Genomic DNA, 26,416 nt, shown 5'->3' with positions numbered 1-26,416 from the left:
TTGGCATTTAATGAGTTTAATTTGTCGCCATTTTGGGAATAAATAACCGAATAAACAAAACAGCCCCTGACAATTCACCCACAATACCCAACTAAGGCATGGGTTTTCAACCGGTGGTCCGGAGGTATTGCAGGTGGTCCCTGGCCATGCATGTTTTTTTATTTTAAATAATTACTTTTTCTTTTATTTAGGGACTGAGTCATCGCTACGGATACCCAAATGCCGTTGTCGTGCAGAGGCGGAAAACCACTGATGGGATTTCTCAGTTCAAACCTGACGAGGGCCGACATTTGAAGGCCCGTATGAGCGGGCTGAGTCAATACACTGATGGACGGTGAGTCATCACCACACGGCCTGAGAACAAAGACGCTGCAAGGACAGCACACAACACCATAACATGGACGGGCAAGGAATAGTAGTGGGTACTGCCTGTAACCTCACGATAGATATGTATCACGATACAGAGGCCACGATACCATATATCAATATAGCGATTTATACGTCGATTCCAAATAATGACCATTAGGGCTGGATATTGCCAACAACCTCACAATCGATACGAATCACGATACAGAGTCCTAGACTACCGATTGCCAATGTTTTCTTGTTTTGTTTTTGTTTAAGATTTGTTTTTGGCTTTTCTGCCTTTATTAGTAGATACAAGTGGAGATCAACAGGACAGGGGGAAAGTGAGATGGGGGAGACATGCAGCAAAGGTTGTCATGAACGGGTCTCGAACACACTTTCAGGCCAGAGCCTATATTATGTGGCATGCGTCTGGACCACAAGGCCAGTGGGTGCCCCCCGATTACCGATGTTTTGACAAATATAGTGAGAATTTTTAACTTTTCCAAATCATCAATTTTGAAAAACTTAGTGGATAACATTTAAACAGAAAAGCAAGGAAAAAGATAAATAATAATGTTTTGATGGATACATGCAAAAGATTTAATCATACATAACGTGTAACTGTCAGGCAGAAAGCCACATCACACACAGCATTTCCTGCCATATCAATATGGCACGATACGATACTCGGAAAGGAATACAATTGATAATTGCCATATCAATTAATTGAACCCACCCCTACCAATGATATCATGATTAGGACAGTTTACTTAATGATTTATTGTCGCTCAAATAATTGCGATTAATTGTGTTTCTGCCATTTGAACATAGAAACATTAATGTGAATTAAAAACATTACTTTTCTGTTTGGCTTTTAGACTTCAAGAAAGATATGACAAATGACTTACATCATTGAATAACACAAACAGTATAGTGAAAATAGCCGATATACAAGCTCAAAGCGTGTCACATCGTGAGCTTGAAGATCGTCTCATTCCACAATGTTTTTCTATAAACCTGTCTGACACATGACATAATTTCTGAAAGCCAGAAGTTGGAGGGGCTAGCGCACCTCAAAAATGTGATTATGTCAAAAAATTGCGATTAGGTGATTATGTCATCGGTAATTGCCAATAAAGTAAAATAATGGCCAAAATAACGCTCAAACATACTTTGGCGAGTGGTGACTTAGTACAGCGGCTAACAGCCAAATTTTGGGAGAATCGTTCACATGGTGATACAAGCGTGAAATTTGGTACAAATAATATTTGAAGGTCACTCTTTGACTTAAGAAACCGGGGCCAAAGAGATTCTATATAAAGAGGCTACACTCCTCAAATACTTGGAATCACCACTAGATGGCGCAGCGGTAGCGCTTTGGTCATCACACCAAGATGGCACCTTGCCGCTCCCGCCACCTAGTGGTAATTCCAAAAACTGTAGTCAGAACGCTACTTATCCAGTGATAACTGGATCATATAGTTATATATGGCTAGTCTGCTCATATAACTATATATGCTCTGCTGTCTGCTCTAAATGAATGTTACTAAAGTAATTTCAGCTTTGATCCATTCATAAATATGATAAATGAGTAAATAATTAAGTAGCATGCATATTTTTAATACCTTTTCGCTGTTCAACACAGACCAGTCCTGAAGAAGGATAATATTAGAAGTAGAATAGAATGAAAATGACTTTTTAATGTTTTTTAGAGCAACCGGTAGTTGCGTCATCACACCAATATGGCTGAGGCACTGGGCGCTGGTTGTTACTATGGGGTTTAATGAGAGTGTCGCCTCTTTATATAGAATCTCTTTGCCGGGGCACGTGAAAATCAAAGATGAATTAGACTGATTTTGCATTTCAGCAGATTATCTTTGGCTATACTTTTATGATGTCAATCACCAAATAGCACTCCCATAGTATGTTTCTGAACATTTGCAAACGGTAGTTAACTCTTTGAGTGGCAGGTATTCATTTAATCCATCCGCCTGTTTTCAACCCCCCCCCCCCCACCACCCGATTTCTGATAATGTCCTTCCTTGTCACTCCTATAGCTCAATTCTGCCACCTCCTGCTGTGCCTCCTTTTCATCAGTGCCACAATGTCCAAGCCGTACAGCAGGCTGGTCTCACTATCATCTAATACATCTTCCCTCTCACTGGTACCCTTCTGTCACATAACTCCTGTCCTGACACATACGTTCCATATTCTCAACACACTGGCTTCGCTTGCTAGAACATTTCCATCTGTCACCTTAACCTGTTGTATTAATGTCCAATCGGTACAAATACTTTTCTCCCTCACTACTCTTCCCTCATTTCCTTTTACTCCTGCTTATGCTGCATTCACATGGAATTAGGCAAGCGGTAGATGGCCTTCATACTCTGGCTGCCTTTCTCATCTCCTACCTGAACTCTTCATCTTCCACCATTTGATATTTTTCTCTGTTAACACATCTAACATCAGCTCCCATCACTTACCACAGGACTTAAGCCATGGTGCTACAGTGAGTTCAAGGTGCCCGGGTTCGAATCCATGACCTTGTTGTCCAAAGACGAAAGCTCTGCCCACTGAGCACAAATGCTCATCACACACACGTAGAGAATCTGACGTTCTCTTCAACTCAAGCTGTTGATATACCTTTCCTTTAGGATTATACTGTACCTATAGTACCCCCTTTCTCCTCTCCTTCACCTGGATGGCCTGGGTAACAAAGTTAAAGAGATGACCCAGAGGAATGTTCATGCCAAATGTCACGCTTGTATCACAAAATCGTTACTCTTAGCCGCTGTACTAACTCTGCTTTGAAGTATTTTGAGTAGCATTCAATGTATGACAGGTGCTATAATCAGGTTTATCATTATTTATGGTCTACCAGGACAATCAGTTCATTATCGTTTCCTTATTATTATCAAACTAGGCTTGAACGTGAACCCTTGGGCCTTGACTATTTTCTGGAGGAGATTTGGTCAAGAGGGAAACAGAATGGAGCCAAGTACATATCCCTGGGGGATCTCAGTCAACTAAGCAGTAAGCAGTATTAAAGGGCTTTAAATAGTGAAAGGCCCAGTTTTGCATCTATCTAACCTCACTGATCTAGACTATATACATGCTACAAATAAATCCATGATTATTATCAGCAGCGTAGATGCATGCCTAACCAGGCCATGTGAATGCAACTCAGCCGGCAGACCAGTACAGCAGTCCTTCTGTTTGCGGGTCAGAACGCTGTACACTTTTGTTTGTGATGGTGGGGGTAGGGGGGTGGGGGGGGAGTGCGTGTTATGAAAATACTGGGGGTGAGGAGTAGGATAGGCGTGGGGAGGAGGCGGCGAGGGAAGGAAGAAAATACAACCATCAAAACACAAAGAAAACCCACCCACGCTCTTTTACATCAGACTGACGCACGAGTGCTGACAGGGATCAGACAGAAAAGGCCACATAACCCCTCCCCTCCTGGAGCTGACGTGGCCATCAGCTCCAGCAAGCAGCCTGGCTGCAGGAGGAAGAGAGAGAGAAAAAACACCAAAACAAAAACACATCGGGGGCACACGCAGTCACGTGTGCGTGTGCTTCCCAGACTGAGCCTCGAATAGCTCACAAACAAACGACAAAAAGCTAAGCCCGGGCCACCTCTCTCTCCCGGCCGTGTAAACAGGCAGAGCGCTGCAACACGTTGCGGGGGGAGGGTGGTGGTGGGGGAGTTGGCATCGACAACATGGTCTATCCGACCGTGCGCCACCTCCAGTGTGCCGGGTTGAGAGGGGGAGTGTTACAGCTTACATACAGTGCAGTGCATACAATAACTACAAAGTACAAACACTTGTTCGGTGGAATGTCAGCTTGTGCTTAAGCTAAGACATGCCATCTGCGGTTTTGTGTACCATTTTGGCTTTAGCGGCTCCAATTGGGATGGTGTATCTTGCCTTCCAGTGTTGCCATTGCCATGTCCGCTTACTGTATTAGAAGCGACACGGCATGTTTATAAAGTGTAGTTGTTTATTTGGGGCTTGCTTCCTAATGTTTAAACAAGTGGTTGTCAAACATTTTCATGTCAAGGACGATCCCACCATCTACAAGTGTTTTGTGAGCCCTTTCCCAGATTTGTGTAGTTTCACAACAAATATTCAAAATGTTTCACTTGTCTCCAAGATTACTTTGGACTATAGCAAATCTAAATTTAATGTAAAGTAAAGTAACAAATTACTTTTTTAGATAAGTAACGATAACTATAATTCCTTACTTTTTAAAAGTAACTTCCCCAACACTGATCTTCATAAATTAACCATCTTTGGCTGCAGCCCCACATTCAGAACCCAGGGTCCGTGTCCACCAAGATGTTATTTCCCTGAGGGCAGTGTACATGTTTTTTATTTACTGCACCGCGCATTTACCCTATGCTGGAAACACCAGCTGCGTGATAAGGCGCTGAATTACCAGGAGTTGAAATAATTTCAACTAGGGTGTTTAGAAGCTTTTTTAGAGCACCTGGCACTTTCAGGCTTTCGTGAACTGCACCTCAAAAAATGGGATCCACGACGCAGACTATATGCTGCAGGAGACATGCTGCAGTGGGTATCTGTGTGTGTGTGTGTGTGTGTGTGTGCACGTATGCCACACACGCACGTCTTACCCTTACCCACGGTACTTATCAGTGCCAGAGAGGCTCAACAGGCTGAGCTGAGCAAGCGAAGCGCGCATGTCTGGACGATAAAGGCACATTTTAACTTAACGAGATAAAGAGATTGAAAGACGAGGTGCACTTTAATCATGTCCACGGAGGAGGGGTAGAGCTGAGCACACAGTATACATACCCAGACACATACAGTATATATATATATATACACAGAGAGAGAGAGAGAGAGAGAGAGAGAGAGATTTTTCAGGCCAAAAAACCCTTATCTGAGAGAGATGAAGCAGGGGCCCCCGCCCCCCACTACATATATTGGATTCATGTTAAATGTGTTTTGCAACGACTTAAGACAGTACGATTGATGCTATTGCACTCTTTCCCTTTCCTACCTAGAGATGGAATGCGCGTGCAAAACAATTTCATACACTTGATTTGACCTGAAAATCTCTGATGTGACAAATGAAACAGCCTAGCAGGACCAACGGTAGGATGACATTTGAAAACATGTCTTTATTCACTGAAATCTGACTAACACATGATAGTCACATTTGCACTGGGGGGAGGGGGGAAATATTCGTTTTACTTGTCATCAGTAAACTATATTGCGTTTTTACGCATGTAGTGCCAAGTTCAAAGGGAAAATGGGATACACAACAGCTTGCTGCTCAATGACCACATTTACTGTGTAAAACCCAAATACAAGATTGCCAAATTGTAAATTGCCTTAAAACCAAACACTTATTACACATGGGCTTATGTAGCCCATTAGTTTTTCTACACATGAGCACACACAACTGAAGCACGTTGCGCACTAGGGATGGGACGATAATATGAACATTCATGTGACGTCACAGTCAGTCATTGCAGCAAAAATAATCAAATTATGCCCCAAAAAATGTACACTCTTGTAAACCCCCTCAGCATCCATATTCTGGGGCGAACATTATCCAAAAATAGCAAATCTACAAGCATCAGTGTTGGGGAAGTTACTTTTAAAAATTAAGGAATTATAGTTATCGTTACTTATCTAAAAAAGTAATTTGTTACTTTACTTTACATTAAATTATGAAAGTAACTACTTTACTTTACTTTAAAAAATAATAATATAAAAAACGTCCGAAACCGAATACCGAATATAGGAATCGCATATCAATAGGCCTATTTGACCTGAGCAGTGAGCTTTTTTTCTACATAAGCATAGGCAATAAAACAAGTAGTAATAATAATAGTGATAATATTATTTATATAAAGCTTCTTTGAGTACTAAAGACACTTTTCAAGGAGAACATGAGAAAACAAATAAAAACAACTTTATTAGAGAAAAACTGTGGAATGAGATAGCAATATTCCAGAGGTGGGTTTGAATTTATAGGTGGTGGCCTATACTCTAAGGTGGTGGCATGTCTCTTTTTGTCTGTTTTGGGAAGTGCATCGTTTTGACAGGTCTGCCTGAAACCTGCCTGAAACCCTGACCATTAAACACGGGCAGACGCAACGATACAGTCTGCCCGTGTAAACGCAGCAGCGAGTGTGAATGTGAGGGGTTGGGGAAGGGGATGGAAAGTACAGTGAAACTAACGTTAGCTCCCATGCTAGCTAGTAGCTTCCCTCGTCAACACTGCAGAACACCACCACAGATCGGATGGAAGCTGCAGCTGCTGATATCACGTTGCTTGTGCCCGTGGATGGGAAATAAGATTTAAAAGGCTATGGAAGCGTGGATGAAAGGCAAAGCACAGATGTGTGCAATAAATTTGTGTCGGATCTGCCTGTGCATTCCGTCTGCTGCAGTGCGCGTGTGTTCTGTCAACTTCTGTGTTGCGAGTCTGTCACTGGCTGCTGAATGCATAGTTAAAGAGCGTCAAAAGCATGCGCCCTTCCTGCGCTTGAAGTAGCAGATCTACAAGTTATCTACCCGTCGCAATGCCCAGCGTGTTGGGCTTGTACATCTGTGTTTCTCCCGCAGTTTAGTTGAATTATATCGATTCACAACTTTATTTGCCCCCGGCCCCTTCACTTCAGCAGCACAGAGACGCTTGTATGATAGACTCACGGAGCTGCATGGCGAGACTTTTTTCACTGATCACATAAGTTGACATAACGCCATAATGCAGGTAACGCTCGCACAATAACTATAAGGCCGTTATGGAATGGGGAATGTAAAGCGTTAGGTTACAAGTTACTGCAAATAGTAATTACGTTATGTAATGTAACGCGATGTAAGGGCGTTAGTCATAACACTGGAAGGCAGTGATGAGACATCTCCTGATATACCGTATATCGATAGTAATCCCGACGATTTTTTTAAGGGGGTTAGTGTGTGATGTGAAATGTGAGCTTTAGTCATATTCCATCATATTCAAGTGCTTTTGGAGAGAAATGATAGTCACTTTCAGTAGTAGAGCACTGTAGGGAAATGTGTGTGTCTATGACTGTACCCAGGTGATGATGGTCGTTGATGCTCATCAAGGAAGGTAATTATGTTTCTGCACTGTCAAAAGTAATGCTACTTCTTTTGCAATGTAGTTAAATAAAAAATCTCAGGGGGGGGGGGGGGGGGAAGATGAAGTATATAAAATAAAAAAACAATTTTTTCTTTAAAATATATTTTAAAAAAATATCGTGAAAAATTGTATCGTGAACCTCATATCGTGAATCGTTACATGCCTAGTAAGCGGACATGGCAATGGCAACACTGGAAGGCAGTGATGAGAGGGTTTAGCAGTGTCGCCGGGAGGGAAGGAAGAAAGCTTTTCTGTAAACAGCAGAACAATTTAAAAACACAGAAATAGCTCTGTGAGTCAGGTGCACGTAAACTTTGAATGCTAAATATTCCATGACTTCCTCGTGGCCTCTGTGACGCATTAAAGGCATTCCCCAATGGTATGAAAGGAAGAGTGAGGTGAACGAACTTAAGAAGCCTGTACAATGTGGCGTTCCTCGAAACTGAACTGATGACAGAGCTGGGCTTCCGAATCGATCGCTTAACCCATTCTGACCGGGCACCCATTTTGGTGACAGCATCATGTTATGCTTTAGCTATTTAAAAATAGCAGATCTACAAGCTCATATCGCGCCACCGAGTGGCGCGATACGAGCTTGTAGGTCTGCTATTTTTGTAAAAATCGAAGAACGACTGATATTTTTAGAATCTGATCTCGGGTCAGAATGGGTTCATCAGACCAGTGTGTGTCCCAGTGGAAACCTTGTATGAATCTGATCCCAGGTCAGAATGGGTTAATAAAAAATAAAAAATAAAAAAGGAAAAACAAGACATATATGATATTACTATTATATTATTTTGGTCAAGTCTTCCAATCACACTCGGGCTGGTTGGTTTAAACTTGAATATCAATGAAACCCTGCCTTCTATGGTTAAGTGGGCCTGCCTTCTGATTATAATCGCTATTCTGTGCCACATCTTTCAGTGCAACTTATATTTTAAAGGTACTATAACATGTGTCGCGCCATTTCACTTTCTCAAAAGTAATACACTGGAAGAAGCCACCTTTTGTGTGTATGTGCTAAAACGATGTTTTTCACCACGCAATGACAGATAAGAGACAAACAACAACAACTCCAGAGTCAGGGCCTCTCCTGGAGTTGGTCCTGAAATACCAACTAAGCCACACAACAATTTGTTTTCACAAAGCCAGTTTAGTATCCCTTGTAACACTAAAAACGGTCTTGCTTGCCTCATAACTAAAGGAATACTGAAATATACAGTATTGACTTGGTGTAACATTGTAGACCTGCTGTTTTTGTCTAATGTTCCGACCGGAATACTTGTGGTTAATTACCACAGATAATTAAGGGGTTTTGAATGTGAATGCAAGAGGAAGACTAATTATTTTCTAATTATGATTGTCATTGTTGTCATTATTATTATTATGGACTGCCATTTAAGTAACATCGTTACAAATTGTGTATTGTATTGACGTCATTATCATTATGATTATTCTTACCTTTATTATTGTTATCACTTAATTGTATTACCATTGCTAGAACTTGAAGCAATCAGCATTACTACCACGATCACTTTTGTTGGTCTTCATTGTGGGTTTAAAGAGATTCAAGGTCTTCTAACAAGTCTAATTGTCTGTTGGACGGTAAATATCGCCATGATCAATACCTCTGCAGAGCATCTTTGAAGTCACTAACACCTGAGAATCGTGAGAAAAGACTGCGATAAGAGTGTGGGAGGTTTCCTTCTAACCATGCCCAGAGGGAGTGTCAATGGGAGGCTTCCTTTTAATCATGACCAGAGGGAGTATCAATGGTTAACTGGAGAATGTTGACCCTGAGGTATGCTTACGCGGTTCCAAGTTATCGACCATTAATCGTTTGATACACTCCAGCATTTATTGATCTGTATAGGAATGCGTTCGCACGTATTCTACAACTCACACACACAGACCAACTACTATGTTCTACTGTTGATGTGCTGCATTTCTCACAATGATTCTGCACCAGGGGTCTTGGGGAGGGGTTCCAGGGGTGCCCAGCAAAAGTAGTTAACGTAGCATGTCAGCTATTCAAAAATATCAGGCTCTACAAGTAGAGATGCAACGATACTGATTTTTCAATTCCGATCCGATCCGATATATTAATTTAGAAATTTCCCGATATCCGATATTTGCCGATCCGATATTTGCTGTAGGCTATATAGCAAAACAAATAAATACAAAAAAATGTATTAACTTTCAATAAGCCATTTATTAATTGTACAAATGCCTTACATTTAAATTCAAAGGGGATGTTTATGGTTAAGTGTTTAACCTGTAAAAATAAGAATAAGAAGTGTTTAACCTGTAAACCTTAAGGAAATGGCAACCTGTTAATTAATACTATGGTTTATTATTATTATTATTATGTGCAAAGGTACATTTTTACCCCTAAAGTGATGCCTGCATGTAACCTGTTAATTAATACTATGGTTAATAATAATAATACTAATAGTAATTATTATTATTGCTATATACACGTGGTACCTTTTTACCTCTAATGTTATGGCTGGAATCAGCTGCGCTATTATGTGACAAAAGCCTTGAGCCTTACCTTAACTCGGGGAGAAAAAAATACCTCAGGACGTTTGTTATGGCGCTGGTGTTGTGTTGCTACTATAGTTTGCAAATTCTGTCTTTGTCTTAAGAATTGCACTAAACTTACAATCTGAATGAATATTTGAGCTTCTGACAACAATGTCATGGTTTGATAACTGAGCCAATTATATAAAGACGGATTTAACCGCGACGACGACGCGTGCTTATTCTTCATCATCATCATCGTCACAACAGCCTTTTTTCCCAATGGCAATAATAAAGTTACAAATATTTAATCACACGCTAAACGGCACGTGTGTGCAGTTATTATATAGCAGAAGAATGGATTACAAGAGCAATCTCATCAACAACATCAGAACGCAGCTATATGATAGGCTCCACCACACTTGACTGATCCGTGCGACGACGGGTAAACTTTATTCTTTTAATACTGTTAAGTCTGTACATACTTGAGGTTGGATTCACTCACTGCACTGTCTGTGCAGGACGGACTGTAGTAAACATTAAACACGTGTCCCCCTCCTGTATCGGAGCGTGTATCGGTGGTAAGGTTGGGCGATATGCCAAATTTTTTCAATCGCCAATCGTCTGTCTAAAAATCGGCGATTGACGATGTATTCGTGTCATTAAAGTAAAGTGAGAACAGCTCACTGCATGTCGCAAAAAAGCCAGATCTACAAGCTCTCAAGGCGCCGCGTCCTGCCTGTTTTTGCAGCTCTGTTCGCTACGCGTTGAGAGCTTGTAGATCCGTCTGTTTTTGCAGAACAACTGCGCAGCCAGGGTAACAAAATAAGAAATAAGTTTAGATGAAGTGGTTGGAAGTTGGAAGTTGGAACGGACAAGCAGCTGCAAGCTAAGCTAACATCACAACCACTGGCTGGTGACAGTGTTAAACATGTAGCCTGCCTGCCCTAGTAACTTCTCCTGGAGAAGTCTTGCCTCCCCGGCGTCGGAGGCTCAGAGGGGCGCCCACAGGCTGCTGCTGATTCACAGGCTCTGAAGGCGCCGCGTCCTGCCTGTTTCTGCAGCACCGTTCGCTACGCGTTGAGAGCTTGTAGATCTGTCTATTTTTGCAGCGCTGGCTAACGATCCCCGAGCCTATACAGTACAGTATAGGCTCGGGGATCGTTAGCTTAGCTTAGCGTTGGCTTAGCGTGTAGCTACTGATTCAACACACTGAACTTCATCTATACTAACACTACCAGCCTGTTTTTTATTTCCCCCCCCCCAACTTCACGGGTGGCGCATTGGGATTGTGATGAGACACGAGACAGCAGTGTGCATTCTGTTGTGACTGTATATTATTAAACTGCATGGGTCTGGACTCCGGAGCGTAAACAACATGTAGGCTACAGTACAGTAACAGTAGCCTTCCTCGGCTCGGCTCCCTCGGCTCACAGTGAGCAACTGAGCATCACGGCTGCGGGGACTGGGAGTCGGGACCATACCATTATAACGGGAGGAGGGGATTTCCACCCGGCCGCTGTTACTACTTTGCTGGCCCAAATTGATTCTGATGTTGCGCACACTTTACAGGTTAAAAATCGTCCCGAAAAATCGCCTAATAAAAATATTCGGCGATTGGATTCGTATATTCGCGATTGACGATGTATTCGTATCGTCACCCAACCCTAATCGGTGGTGTCAAATCCGATCTCCGATACATTAATTAAGCTGGATCAGAGGCCGATCCCGATATAATATCGGATCGGTTGCATCTCTATCTACAAGCTCACCGCATGGCACGAAGTGACGAGCTGAAAGCTTGTATATCTGCTATTTTTGAACATTTCTGAAAAATCTTGAAAGAGTTGAATAATTACGAAAATGTTTGAGAACTGCAGATTTAGAAGGCATTATTTTGTAGAACTAGAATCACCCTCAGGTTAAACAGGCAGCACTGGGTGTAATTCCTGGGCATTACGGGCGGTTGATCTCTGTCTGCCCAGTGTGGCAGGTGTTCAACACAGCGCCATCCTGGCAGCGCACGGCAGACACAAGTCTACCTAATGGATGGACCAGCAGGGATGTTCTAGCTCCTTCTGACTGTGGCGTCATTATAGACACCACATGTATCTATATGACATTCACAGGTCCACCAACTACAGTAAAAGACCTGAGGAGCATTTTACAAATGCCTTCTAAACCAGTAGTTATCAAACGTTTTCGTAATTCAAAGTTATTCAATTATTATTATTAATAATTTATTTTAACAATCAAAAAGATGTTTCAAAAATGTTCAAAAATAGAAGATATACAAGCTGTGAGTGTGCTACATTGCAACGTGTGTGTACTGGTAGCCAATGCAAAAATCTAAAATGACATACTTTACCAGTTTTAATGGGTTAAACTGCCCGATTATCAAACACTGTAAAGAATGCCATTCCAATTACTTCTCACTGCCACACAAGTAATGCAGAAAAGTCAAGTCACACTTTTCCGTTATTTAAAAAAAGGGCTTAGTGGTTCATATGACATTTGGATAATCCGAGTCTGGATATATAGATCTAAACAGACAATTTGGAAGGATGTTTTTTTTTTTAATAATTCACTTTTATCGACCGACACAGGGAAGCACGGAAAACCAAGTCCATGCAATTAGAGAAAGCAGCATGAAGTGGGCCTGTATCCCAAGAGTGATTGAGTGGAGCACTGGGCAGACACACTGATGAGAGGACAGATGGAAGGATGGATGGAGAGGACTGGCTGCAGCCACAGTCCATCAGGGTGCTACTGGAAGTAGGCAGTAGACCATTATTAATTTAAAAAAAAACATACTCCCATGTTTAATTAAGTAAAACTAAAAGTATCAATACTGCAATGTAGATATACTCTGTACTTCTTTTACTCAAGTAAAGTTTGAATTCCAGACTTGTATATAGTAACAAAAGGTATTGGTATCAACATGTACTTAACGCAATGAAAGTAGAAAGTTCTCATTATGCTAAATGTATCATTTCACAAGTTCAAAATTTACAATAAAATATTTTGGAAATAGCCGCTCTACATGCTCACAATGCACCGCAATGCCAAAGACAAACTCATAATACTCCAATGTTCAATGACAGAAATTAAATTAAATCGTTAATCACAATTATTTGAGTGACAAATAATCGGCAAATGAAATTCCACATCCTAATTACAGGTCCATTTGATTTCCATTTTGTACACTCACAGACCCGTTAAGTCTCCATTTGGACCCTTAGTGGTCCCCTGAACCAGTGAAGCCAAGATACTAGTCAAAAGGCCGTTGCACACACCGTGGAGATGAGAAATGAGAGAGAGAGAGACATGCAGACAAAAAGAGAGAGACAGACTGAGAAAGAAAGAGCCCGAAAGAGACAGAAAGAGAAAGAGAGAGGGGCAGACAGAGAGACAAAGATGAAGATAGACACACACAAAAAGAGAGAGTAGGGAGGGAGAAGCCACAGTACTCTCTTTAGCCCAATTCACCCTTTGTCAAGTCCCGCCCGTTGTTGTGCCCCTCTTCGCACCCATTGGTTGCCGTTTTGTTTTGTGGTTGGACAAAAATCCTCTCTCTCCATCAAAGACTGTAAAAGATATGGACAAAGCGTTCCGAGGGTCTAACATGAACGTAAAATGAAGCCTGTCAGTCCTTGAATTGTACATCGCCATCTTTCTAGATCCGTTTGGGCCCAGCTGGCCCATTGGCTGGCCCAGACAACGAGGCGGGACTTCCCCCCTTCTTCTTAGTTGGTTTTTATTTTGACTTGAGTGGGTGGGGAATCCCGATCATAGACTGTAACGGTAGCCACGCCCCTCAGAACATACGCGCTTTATGGTAATTTTTTTAATAAATGGGACCATAATTTTCCAAAAAGAATATTATGACATTAGAAATGAGACTTTAAACTAGTGACTGGAAGCAGAAAGTATTCATGACCATGTTTATTAAGGTAATACAGTCTAGGTGAAGTTGGGCCCAAATACATGGACTTCTATGGGGCTATGGGTTTTTTTTGGGCCCAATGACAGCGCCACAACAGGCCATTATATGAACTTTCAGGAAATCCCAATTTCCTTGTGGCTTCACAAAATATCTGTCTGACTGCCCCCCTGCTCTCCATCCACAAATAATGTTTTTCAGTAGCTTCATATTGATATTCTGTGCATTCAACTCTTATTTTAAACTTGGTGTCAGTAAAAAGGAACATCACAGGTGCAGCATGGTGACAGAGCATATCATGTTTGTTTTAGCTAATTCAACATAAACAAGGTAGAACCAGGGCGGACAAGGCAGAAAGAGCCTGCTGGTTAGTCAGTCAGGGACCAATCAGAAGGCTGACAAAGGGTGAATTGTCAATGTGCCAGAGAGACCGTCTTGGCTGTTGTGGCAGAAAGCACATCTCTATCAGGCTCAATAGAAGCTCAGTGGGGCTGGAGGATGCTTTCAGCCATTATGCGCAGGCTGAATCATCCACGGTGATGTGATTCAACGGTGGACTAAGTCAGATACTAATCAGCCTAAATGGTCCCGGTGCTGAGTAGCCCTCAGTGGCAGCCAGAAGTGCAGCCAGCACTGGGCAATGCGGGCAGCTGCCCACCCAAGTGAGCCATTGCCCCGCTGCTGAAAGACAAATGATGATAATAACCCAAAGTCTCTGCTTAAAGCTCTTCTGCTAATTCTGAGAGCTGTGAGGTGACAGCGCCACCGTGACCCCGTAATTATGCTTTTCAAAGTGACTTTATTCTGACGCTCTCTCACTTCGCTTTACTGGACCATATTGGTCCTTCAGTACGGTCCGGGTATCTGTGAGGTCGTGTGGGCGTTTATAAGGCCTCCTCTTTGTGGACGAGGAGAATACCTGAGGGGGAGCGATGCTGCACTGTCCCTCTCTAATTAGCCTCCTGCTCACCCAAGCGTTGCTTTTCTTTTTAAGTTTCTATTTAACCCATTAGGACCAGGGAAGGCAACTGTGTCATTTTTTATTTTAACCACTTTTACCATTATATTATGCTATAAAAAAATTGCAGATATAAAATATCATGCGCGCCACAAGCTGTAAATGTGCTAATTTTGAAAAAGGAAAACATTATAATAATAAATAACACTTGTGTGAAGTGAGGGGCTCCTCACTTCTTTAAAACAAACATAGAAAGTCCATAGACTTGGCTGCACTTTAATGTTTGATTAAAACTGCTCCTTCAAGCACTTTAACTGCTTAATTAATGAATCTTTAACCCCCTTTGACTGAAAAAAAAGAGTTAGAAAATAGTTTTTTTTAAATAAAGTTAGAAAAACAGAGGAGATCATATTGCGCCGCTTTGTCCCATAGGATTCCATTGTGTGGGGGGTTTCCACTGGCTCCCACAGGCAGGGGGGTCATGTGATCCACATGACCGTCACAAAGAACCAGAGCATGTGAGCGGAGTGGAGCGCGGAGCGAGGGGATTTTGACGTGAGCGTGGAGCGGGTTTTTAAATGGGTCAGATTGACTTCCGGAGCGAGAACTGTCCTCCTCTCCGAGCCGCTCCGAGCCGCTCAGTGCACACGGCACGGCACTGTGCAAGCTTGGCTAGCAGTTTACATCAATCATTGCCTCTCAAGCAGGCCCGGCACCACGGGGGGGCAAAGGGGATATTTGCGCCCTTAAATCAACCTCTTTGCCTTTTGTGCCCCCTCAAAATCTCAATTGCCCCCTCAGTTTTTCATCCTGGCGCCGAGCCTGCTCTCAAGCCCATACCCGTAATCTGCTTCACGGACTGTCCATGAGAATAGACAGACATTGCGTGTCGACAGTTTACATATCTGTTCTTTTGGATTTGGACACAGGACGATGGGTAGCCTACAAACTTGCGGCATGGTGCTCGCAGTGGTACATTAAAACAAATGCCATACTTCGGTTGATACATTTGAACTGGGTCTGTTTTAATTATTCTATGATATTTTAAATAACAAAATCAAGCTAATTTACATCATGCTCCAAAAAAGAAGGCCTTCAGGTTTAATTAGCCAATTTCAGGAAAACAGCATTTTATTTTTCCCCCCGTCATTTCTTTCTGCTGAGCGGAGCGGGCATCTGAGTGGAGCCTCGGAGCGAGCACGGAGAGGGGAGCGCTCGATGCGTAAATGAAGGTGAGCGCTGAGCGAGCGGGGAGCGGCGTGGGGGGAGATGAACGTGAGCGTGGAGCTGCCATATGACGTAATTCTATTCTTATTTTAAATCAAACATTTTTAACTCAAATCTTTACTTCTGGGAGTCCCTGGAACAATATATTTTGAGCTGGGGGTTGGCTGCCAAATACATTAATCCTGGGGCTCCTTGAAATGAAATGTTAGAGCACCACTGATAGAGCAACATAAGTGTTTCAGAAAACTGAAAGGATTTAGAAGAATTTGTATTGTATTGATTTGTAGAATCTGCCTCTTAATGGATTACGATCAGGTTTTAATGGGTTAAAAAAGATTGCCTATTCACATTAAGCAACCTTGTCACGTACCAATTACACACATCCAGCTGCTAAAAATACATGAATGAATACACGAATAGGCGGAGGATGGAACAGTAAGGGGTGGGGGGGGGGGGGGGGGGGGGGGGGGGTTGTAGAAGCCGGTGTGATCCAGTTCATTCTAGCTTCACCATTCCAGGGTTAAAGGTTCAATTATGCGTGCACAAAACACCTACTCCACACACACACACACACACACACAGAAATTCCCATAAATTCAACCCGTACCACGCACGTTAACACTTCCCCCTCTCCTTGCACACACACACACACACACACACACACACACACACACACACAGCGAGCGGTGAGTCATCGCTCCGCACACGTCACAGAGAGACGAGAGCACCCTGTGACAGGCCAGTTAGCGGCAGTCACACAGGGTGTACTAGGCTTCCTCTCTCAGGACCCTGCTGTCTCAGCTCACCGATGGAGGGGCCATGTTTTATGTCCGTCATCCCTATTAGGGGAGCTTTGCTCCAGCTCATCTCGGGGGCTGACGTGGGAGTGCAGGGGAGGGAGGACTGGGGGGAACTCTTGAGCCTGGGGTGAGGTGTGTGTTTGCAGCCCAGTAACATTGTTGCCAGATTGAGCGAGAGAAATTTGCGAGGAAGCAGCTCTATAAAAACAAGCCTGAATGAAGACAACAACACAGTACCTATCCTATATGCATTGGCTAATTGGAAATAGCCGATCTACAAGCTCCCAACATGTCGCGATGGAACAACGCGTTGTGAGCTCATTTGGGGAATTTTTGGACAAAAAGAAAGTCAAGGGCCCAGGCCGTGGCGTAACGGTCTGGGCACCGGACTGGTAATCCAGTCGCAGTGTGCCGCGGGTTCGACTCCCGAACCCGACACGGCCTTTACTGCATGTCATCCTCCCATCTCTCTCCCGTTTCCTGTCAGCCTACCGTCTGTCCCTTAAAAAATCAATAAAAGGCGTAAGCCGCAAAAAAAAAAAAAAAAAAGAAAAAAAGAAAGTCAAGTAGGGTTCGTCCCGAATTTTCGAATCACCACCACTTGAAAGCACAACATGAACCAGCTAAATTGTATACTGCGTCATTTATAGGCTCTGAAAGCGTCATTGTTACGAATCCTAACGTTCGTCAAGTATTCACCCTGGAAGTGTCAAATCGTCTCTATTTATGGCTGTGTTTTTGGCTATTTATGGCTGCAATGCTGCATTCATTGTCACTTCACGTTTTGCATTGAGCCTTCGTACCTGCCTTCTGTAAAGTCCCACATTGCTCACCGTCTTCCTCTTCCCTAGCAGTCACAAAACACATCGTCTACCATGGTGTCACTGTGGCACTCATCCATTTCTCTGTGTGTCATTGAATATAAGCTATAAGACACAAAAAACACCAACGCAGGCACGGAGTCCTACTGACTGATGACCCGTTCATCAGACAAAACTATCCTCCATGAATTCAAGGCTTCATGGGGTGTTGTAGGTACCCTCACGAAAAACATCCTATCCTGGTCTCTATACTGCCTCCCCCTGGCCAGCCGGGGCGCCTGATAGAGGGGAAAAGGGCCAAGGATTACATTAGACAATTCACACTGGGTGAAAAAAGGGTTACAAAAGTGTGGGATAAAACTGCAAAAGAAATGTTTACCACTAGCTTTCTCAACAAATGTCTTCATAAAAGGTGTCTACTATCACCTATCAATTTGTTCCAAGCCAACTCCCTTGGGAAACTTTGTGACAGCTGAAAGGGGTGCCTTTATCAACCTATATAAAAGGCAAAATTCTAAAAATATCATTATGCTTGCATGTGATGTGAAAGTTCAAAATATTTACCTTGTAGGTTGTTAAGTGGTACCTCAACTTTCAGCAGCCGTCACAAAATGTGGAACAAATTGATAGGTGATGGTAGACAGACCCCTTTATGAACACATTAATTAATGTAAAGAAAGCTAGTGGTAAGCATTTTCTTTTGCAGATTTCCACACATTTCGCAAAGTTTCCCTTATTAAAAAGAACTAATGAAAACAAGTAATGTTTTGGGTGAACAACTCCTTGTACCCCAGCACCCCAGCAAACATTTGCAATCAACTGAGTTATGTATATATAGGACTTAAAGTGGTTAAATTAAATCTAAATCAACGTGAGCTGAGCTCGGAGGAATGTCGAGGCTGTCAAGCAATGCCAAGCCTCGTGTTCATCAACACGTGTTATTAAATCAGATTGATAGAGAAAAAAAGGCTGGTGAAACATTAATACGAGGAGGAATGCGACTGGAGCGACTGATAATATAAACCCTGCAAATAATTGTACACTTAAGATTCCAGACAGCTCCTCCTTGAGCTTCTACACAATGTGCAGCATTGAACTAACGCAATAGCAGAAGTATTTTGGATTATTTGTATTCATTTATTTTTTATCTTGAAAGTGTGAGAACCATCGATTTAGATGTTTTTCTTTTGTAGAGCATACCTATTTACACGCACCTCGACAATGGGTGCAGGGCTTCAGTCTTATATTAATAGGTTAGACAAAGAGGACTGCCGCAAATCATCCGCACAAAACACATCATTGTCGAATCAATACCAGTGGGGGCGCGACGACTACAGTTCATCATAATCCTTTATTTACGATTACAATTACAGGCCCCGCAGTTCCACTTGTCACCAGCTGCCTTCCCCATTGACTGTGCCAACATTGTTGTCAGGCGTCAAGACTTCATGGTCACAATACCAGCGTGCTCACAGACATCCAGGGGCGGGTAGAGCGGGCTGTGTGGATTGCCATCAGGACAAAATAACCGCATGTAACACATCTCACTCAAACACCCATCCTTTATGGCACACTGCAATTACAGAAAACGTTGATTTTACATCATGATAGTGTATCAGCGTGCGGCCAGCTTGTCATATCATCTGTCAAATTAAACGCACCGAACAATAGGGGGGGAAGCAGAGTCGGTGACTGAAATGGGATGGATGGCAGTTTGTTTTGGTTATTGCCTGGTAGTACAGCAGATAATAGGAACGATCTTTCACTTGGTGATACAAGCGTGAAATTTGGCATGAACATGCCTCTGGGTCACCTCTTTAACTTTTTTAACCGAGCCAAAGAAAAATCCAATATGGCGGTCATTTTTCAAGATGGCCGCCAAATAAAAAAGGCCTTTTGTGGCGGTTCTGGACAACCATGGGTGCGGCCGACTCGAGACCGGGCACTGCACTCCCTGTGGGTGTGTGGAACGTGTGTCGAATTTGAAGTCGGTGGGGCGAACGGTTCTCGAGTTCGTGGATTACAGATGCACACAAAATTCGTGCAATATAGCAGATCATTGGAACGGTTGTTCGCTTGGTGATACAAGCGTGACATTTGTCATGAACCTTCCTTTGGGTCAACTCTTTAACTTTTTTAACCGAGCCATCCAAGAATCCAATATGGCGGTGCTATTTCAAGATGGCCGCCACATCTAATTGCCATGTCTACATTTCTTACAAATTTTAGGAAAAAATTCACCATTATAGATAGATAGATTTATTTTCTTTTTTTTTATATTCTTTATATTAATTTTTTGTTATTTTGTTATTATTTTTAGTTTTCATACTGAAAATGGTAGCATGCTAATGCTAACTTAATGCTAACATGGTAGCATGCTAATGCTAACATAATAATGCTAACATGGTAATATGCTAGCATGCTAACATAGCATGCTAACATGATAATGCTAACATGCTAATTAGCATTAGAAAATGGTAGCATTAGCATGCTACCAAAAAAATAACGACAAAGAAATAAAATATAAATATAAAGAATAAAAAATATATATATATATATATTATTATTTTTTATCTATCTATCTATCTATAATGGTGAAATTTTTCCTAAAATTTGTAAGAAATGTAGACATAGGCTAACATTTAGATGTGGCGGCCATCTTGAAATAGCACCGCAATATTGGATTCTTGGATGGCTCGGTTAAAAAAGTTAAAAAGGTGACCCAGAGGCATGTTCATGCCAAATTTCACGCTTGTATCACCAAGCGAACAACCGTTCCAATGATCTGCTATATTGCACGAATTTTGTGTGCGTGTGTACATCTGTAATCCACGTAACCCGAGAACCGTTCGCCCCACCGACTTCAAATTCGACACACACGTTCCACACACCCACAGGGAGTGCAGTGCCCGGTCTCGAGTCGGCCGCACCCATGGTTGTCCAGAACCGCCACAAAAGGCCTTTTTTATTTGGCGGCCATCTTGAAAAATGACTGCCATATTGGATTTTCCGCTGGCTCGGATAAAAAAGTTAAAGAGGTGACCCAGAGGCATGTTCATGCCAAATTTCACGCTTGTATCACCAAGTGAAAGGTTCTCTCACAATATGGCTGTTAGCCGCTGTACTATGGATGTGATGAAAAAACAAATGAAATGGTGTGGATCTAGGAATCCATATGGTATCAGCTTAAACAGAGTGGTTCTGATGTGGATCAGACTTCACGTGGCCAGTGTGTGATGCTTTGCTGTTTTCATATGAAGGGCAAAGTTTCAGCTCGATTCAAATATATACGTCATAGTACATATGTATAGCATAGTAGTATATATAGTTTATTGCGAACGCAGTGAGCCACTTACTATGACAGCAAGGGCTGAATGTGTGTGTGTGTGTGTGTGTGTGTGTCTGTGTGTCTGTCCCGCTGTTACACCACCCGCCCGCCACCAGAGGGCGCAGCTGTAGCACACACACACACAGGGCGCAGCTGTAGCACACACACACACACACACACACACACACACACACACACACACACACAACCACACACACACGAGCTGCGTTCGCTTCACGCGTTTGCGCGTCTTACTTGTATGTATAGTTTCATAACTTTCATTATATAGATATTCCACTGTTACTTTCTTAGCTTACGCATGTTTCATGATAAATGTTTTTATGTGATGTATTCCCATGCTTTTTTTTGTTCTTGCTTAATGTAAGTCGCTCTGGATTAAGAGCGTCTTCTAAATGCCTAAATTGTAAATTGATTCAGACCTCATTGACTTCAGTCATAACATTTAAATTAAATATTTCAGAATAATCACACTTGTGTGAAGTGAGGGGTACTCTTTCATCATACATCATCACATTCCGTGCTCAGCCAATCAAATCATCACATTCCGTGGTACACACAGACACACAAAGCTGGGCATAGGAGGGGCTAGCGCCCTCAAAAACATAAAACATTTGGTATGTGAAAGAAACATTGTGGAAGTATATACTGCAGACATTAGGTGCTTGTTGACTGGTCCAGCGCCAGCGGTTTGTTTCAGATTAGCTCTAGACAAACACACAGGAAAAGCCTCTTATAGATGCCTAGAGTCCATAGACTTCTGCAGAAGCATGCTTTGAAAACCAATGCCATATTCTGAACAGTGTATGCATGCAGTGAACGAAAACCTGTGCCATATTCTGAAAAGTGTATGCAGTGGGCAGTGCCACATTCCGTGGCACTGCATTAGGGGCTGTCAGAACATGAAAACATTTTACAATCTTTTAATTTTCAAATTTAGTTTCCTCCATAAATCTAATCACGAATCTAATGACTCACTTCCTGACCTACCGATGTGAAAACAAAAACGTTTTTATCACGTCACGCATGACCGAAAATAAAGTGTCAGTGCATGCATGGCACACTAGCAATAATAAATAAAGTGTCAGTGCATGCATGGCACACTAGCAATAATAAATAAAGTGTCAGTGCATGCATGGCACACTAGCAATAATAAATAAAGTGTCAGTGCATGCATGGCACACTAGCAATAATAAATAAAGTGTCAGTGCATGCATGGCACACTAGCAATAATAAATAAAGTGTCAGTGCATGCATGGCACACTAGCAATAATAAATAAAGTGTCAGTGCATGCATGGCACACTAGCAATAATAAATAAAGTGTCAGTGCATGCATGGCACACTAGCAATAATAAATAAAGTGTCAGTGCATGCATGGCACACTAGCAATAATAAATAAAGTGTCAGTGCATGCATGGCACACTAGCAATAATAAATAAAGTGTCAGTGCATGCATGGCACACTAGCAATAATAAATAAAGTGTCAGTGCATGCATGGCACACTAGCAATAATAAATAAAGTGTCAGTGTATGCATGGCACACTAGCAATAAACATTGTTGGTGCCTACCAATGCGTCTGCGTTTTGCACACTTCTATTCAAACACACTCTAGTATTATCATCGTTTTGAAAGAAAAATGTATAGGTGCCTTTCTTTCATTATGCTCGAGGCAAAAAAAAACAAACACCTGTCACAGTCCCTGCACATGTGTGGGGGGAGGGGTGGGGGTATTGTCGCAAATAAAAACAACACATGCTAGTTTTTTTTACGGCAAAATAAACTTCAGCTTTTATATCTTAAGGATTTTAAGGACGTTGTGCTGAATATACACAGACACAAATCTACACTTACTTTTTTTTGACCTGGTGGTCTGATATAAATGAAATAAATACTTTTAATGTGCTCCTGCTACAAGAAAGGACAACTATAACTATCAAAATGTTAATTTATTCATCTGATAGTGTCGCCCGCCGAATATAAACATAGATGCCGATGGATCTCCGTGTCATTTATGCTTGTAGATCAGCTGTTTTGGGCACTTTGCTAATTTTGATGCCGTGTTGGGTCAGTCTTGCTCCCGTTGCATTGATCGTTCAGCCTAGTGTCAATTGAATGTTGTAGTACTCGTCTCAAAGTATCGGGCCCGGTTCCGATACAGAGTACGAGTACTTTAGGGTGGTATAATAATAATAATCTTGACTTGTAATTTCCATGTCGTTCCATTCCTACCAATAACCAATAGGCTACAGAAGTACCTCCACTAATGTTTCTTCTTTTTCCACGATGACTGACTCACTCTAGTTGTATTTATTCTTTAATGCCGTTCAACCACCAAAATGGACCAGGGGATGTAACGTAACAAACACCTGTATGGAGGCAACACATTAAAAACATAAGATTAGTAAGAGAACGTTCTTACCTGTGATACACTGAAACTGACCATCCTCTCGTCGAATAGTGAAGGCCTCACCTGGGTTTACCTGCACCAGGATTACCTGTAGAGACGCAGAGGGGACAGTTCAACAACAATAATATATAAAAAATAATCCATTCATTGGTTATGGTTACATTTGTAACAATTTAGGTACATGTTGTCTTCCGTGTAGTTTTGCGTAGCCAGACAACTATTCCACAATCTCTGTATGCTGTATAGAGTCTGGAACTACAGTACACCAATCTGCTGTATGCTGTATAGAGTCTGGAACTACAGTACACCAATCTGCTGTATGCTGTATAGAGTCTGGAACTACAGTACACCAATCTGCTGTATAGAGTCTGGAACTACAGTACACCAATCTGCTGTATAGAGTCTGGAACTACAGTACACCAATCTCTGTATGCTGTATAGAGTCTGGAACTACAGTACACCAATCTGCTGTATGCTGTATAGAGTCTGGAACTACAGTACACCAATCTGCTGTATGCTGTATAGAGTCTGGAACTACAGTACACCAATCTGCTGTATAGAGTCTGGAACTACAGTACACCAATCTGCTGTATAGAGTCTGGAACTACAGTACACCAATCTGCTGTATAGAGTCTGGAACTACAGTACACCAATCTGCTGTATAGAGTCTGGAACTACAGTACACCAATCTGCTGTATAGAGTCTGGAACTACAGTACACCAATCTGCTGTATAGAGTCTGGAACTACAGTACACCAATCTGCTGTATAGTGTCTGGAACTACAGTACACCAATCTCTGTATGCTGTATAGAGTCTGGAACTACAGTACACCAATCTGCTGTATAGAGTCTGGAACTACAGTACACCAATCTGCTGTATAGTGTCTGGAACTACAGTACACCAATCTGCTGTATAGAGTCTGGAACTACAGTACACCAATCTGCTGTATAGAGTCTGGAACTACAGTACACCAATCTGCTGTATAGAGTCTGGAACTACAGTACACCAATCTGCTGTATAGAGTCTGGAACTACAGTACACCAATCTGCTGTATAGAGTCTGGAACTACAGTACACCAATCTGCTGTATAGTGTCTGGAACTACAGTACACCAATCTGCTGTATAGAGTCTGGAACTACAGTACACCAATCTGCTGTATAGAGTCTGGAACTACAGTACACCAATCTGCTGTATAGAGTCTGGAACTACAGTACACCAATCTGCTGTATAGAGTCTGGAACTACAGTACACCAATCTGCTGTATAGAGTCTGGAACTACAGTACACCAATCTGAGTAAGGAAGCTGGCATTTTCGTTCACGAAAATACTTTTTTAAATATTCTTTAAAATATTTTTTAACTTTCCTTTTTTCCAATTTCTGCTAAGCAGCAAGCTATATATGCTTAGAGGTTTTCTATTCATATTAGGATAAATTTGCGCGACTGTAAAGACAAAACTGAAGTGTAAACAAGGCCAGTCTCGGCTCCGTTGAGCGTCCTAGGATAAGCTACTTCCGGTACACTGGAACTGTGGCTTTTCAAAATAAGAGCTCAACTGGAAAAAATACTGGCGTGAATTAGATCCTTATTTTTCAATAAATGCTATCGGGGTTAATATTATACAACCACAGAACCGTCTTTGTATATTATATTGTTTTCATGGCAAAAATACTTTCATGTGGCAGCAAAGCACCCACAGTTCAACAGTGAAGAGAATTGGCTACAGCCTCAATGCTTTGTGTTGAGTTCAATGAATTGACTTCACAAAATGTTTCGGCCTACTCCTAATTAGCCCTTTGCAAAGTCCCTACCCAGTACCCAACCAGTCCTTGTCCAATAGGCACGTTATCAGCGAGGAGACAGGGCAAGCTGTCCTTCTCACCCATTGAGATGCATGTTAAATAACGGGATTTCTCCATATAAATAATTGATCATTCCAGTAGCAAGAGCATCAAAATGTCTTCTAAATTATGCACTGGACACATGTGCATGACATTTAAATGTAGCTTTTAGCGTAGGTTCAATAAGGAAGATCTTAACCGTCTTCCTGCCATTGCCGAAGCCCTTCGGCAATCAAAGCCTCAATTTGATAATACACCTTGCTGCCATTGCCGTAGCCCTTCGGCAATTATACTTTTATAGTGCATATGATCGATCGAGCCATAATGCTACTCACGTTAGCCGGTTAGCTAGCAGTGTTGTTAGCACTGCACTGGATCGTTCAGATTAGATCGCGGTCGCCATAAGAATCCATTCTATCCGTTTCTTTCAATCGCCTGTATCTCCTATTCCTTGTCCCAGATGGCATTTTTGGTCAAAACAGCGTTTCTTTGACGGCACAGAGCCGACGTTGTGGAGTGCTATATGTACCGGCATTGATTCGATTATGTAAACAAAGGTTGTCTTGGCAACGTAAAGCTGGCAGGGATAAGCTCACTTCCGGTTGAGGCAAAATGTGGCTTTTCAAAATAAGAGCTCAAATTAAAAAAATGCTGGCATGAATTAGGTCCTAATTTCTCAATAAATGGCAGCAGTAAAAGGGTTAACCAATGCTTTCATTCGGCCTTTCAGCACTTTCATGGCTCAACATTATCTGTTCTCAAATCGTAGCACTTTGCAGCAGCCAATCAGGTGATTTGACTCCGCCTTTAAATATCTCCGCCTCTGACACTTTGCCATTCTCTTTTCAGTCTGCAACAAGCAACCCACCTCCATCCTCAACTCCACCTTGCCATCTAGTGTTGAGAAGGAAGGAGGTTCATCTGCTCAGCTGCCACCACCAGCATCTAGACTTCAATGCTCCAATGGGGGGGGTTCTCCCTATTAAAAGCTAATCTTATTAAAAAATGCAATTGGAGTCTAATCGACAAAATAATGCTCTGCCATAATATTGCCGTTTGCC

At 42.1% G+C, this 26,416-nt stretch overlaps 1 protein-coding gene across 2 annotated transcripts in view; it reads right to left on the bottom strand.

Moving 5' to 3' along the window:
• fndc3a (fibronectin type III domain containing 3A) overlaps positions 1 to 26,416 on the bottom strand; it is a 90,314-nt gene that overhangs the window by 40,732 nt on the left and 23,166 nt on the right. For both annotated transcript variants that reach the window (XM_083773056.1, XM_083773057.1), the window contains one exon: positions 23,528 to 23,603. In XM_083773056.1, coding sequence (XP_083629182.1) covers positions 23,528 to 23,603 — 76 coding nt within the window. The remainder of the gene's footprint in view (positions 1 to 23,527; positions 23,604 to 26,416) is intronic.

Source organism: Protomyctophum parallelum (genome assembly GCF_964188405.1).
Source record: "Protomyctophum parallelum genome assembly, chromosome: 9".
NCBI classification, from domain to species: Eukaryota; Metazoa; Chordata; class Actinopteri; order Myctophiformes; family Myctophidae; genus Protomyctophum; species Protomyctophum parallelum.
The sequence above is the reverse complement of the archived record's forward strand: the minus strand, read 5'-3'. Positions and strand labels throughout refer to the sequence as shown.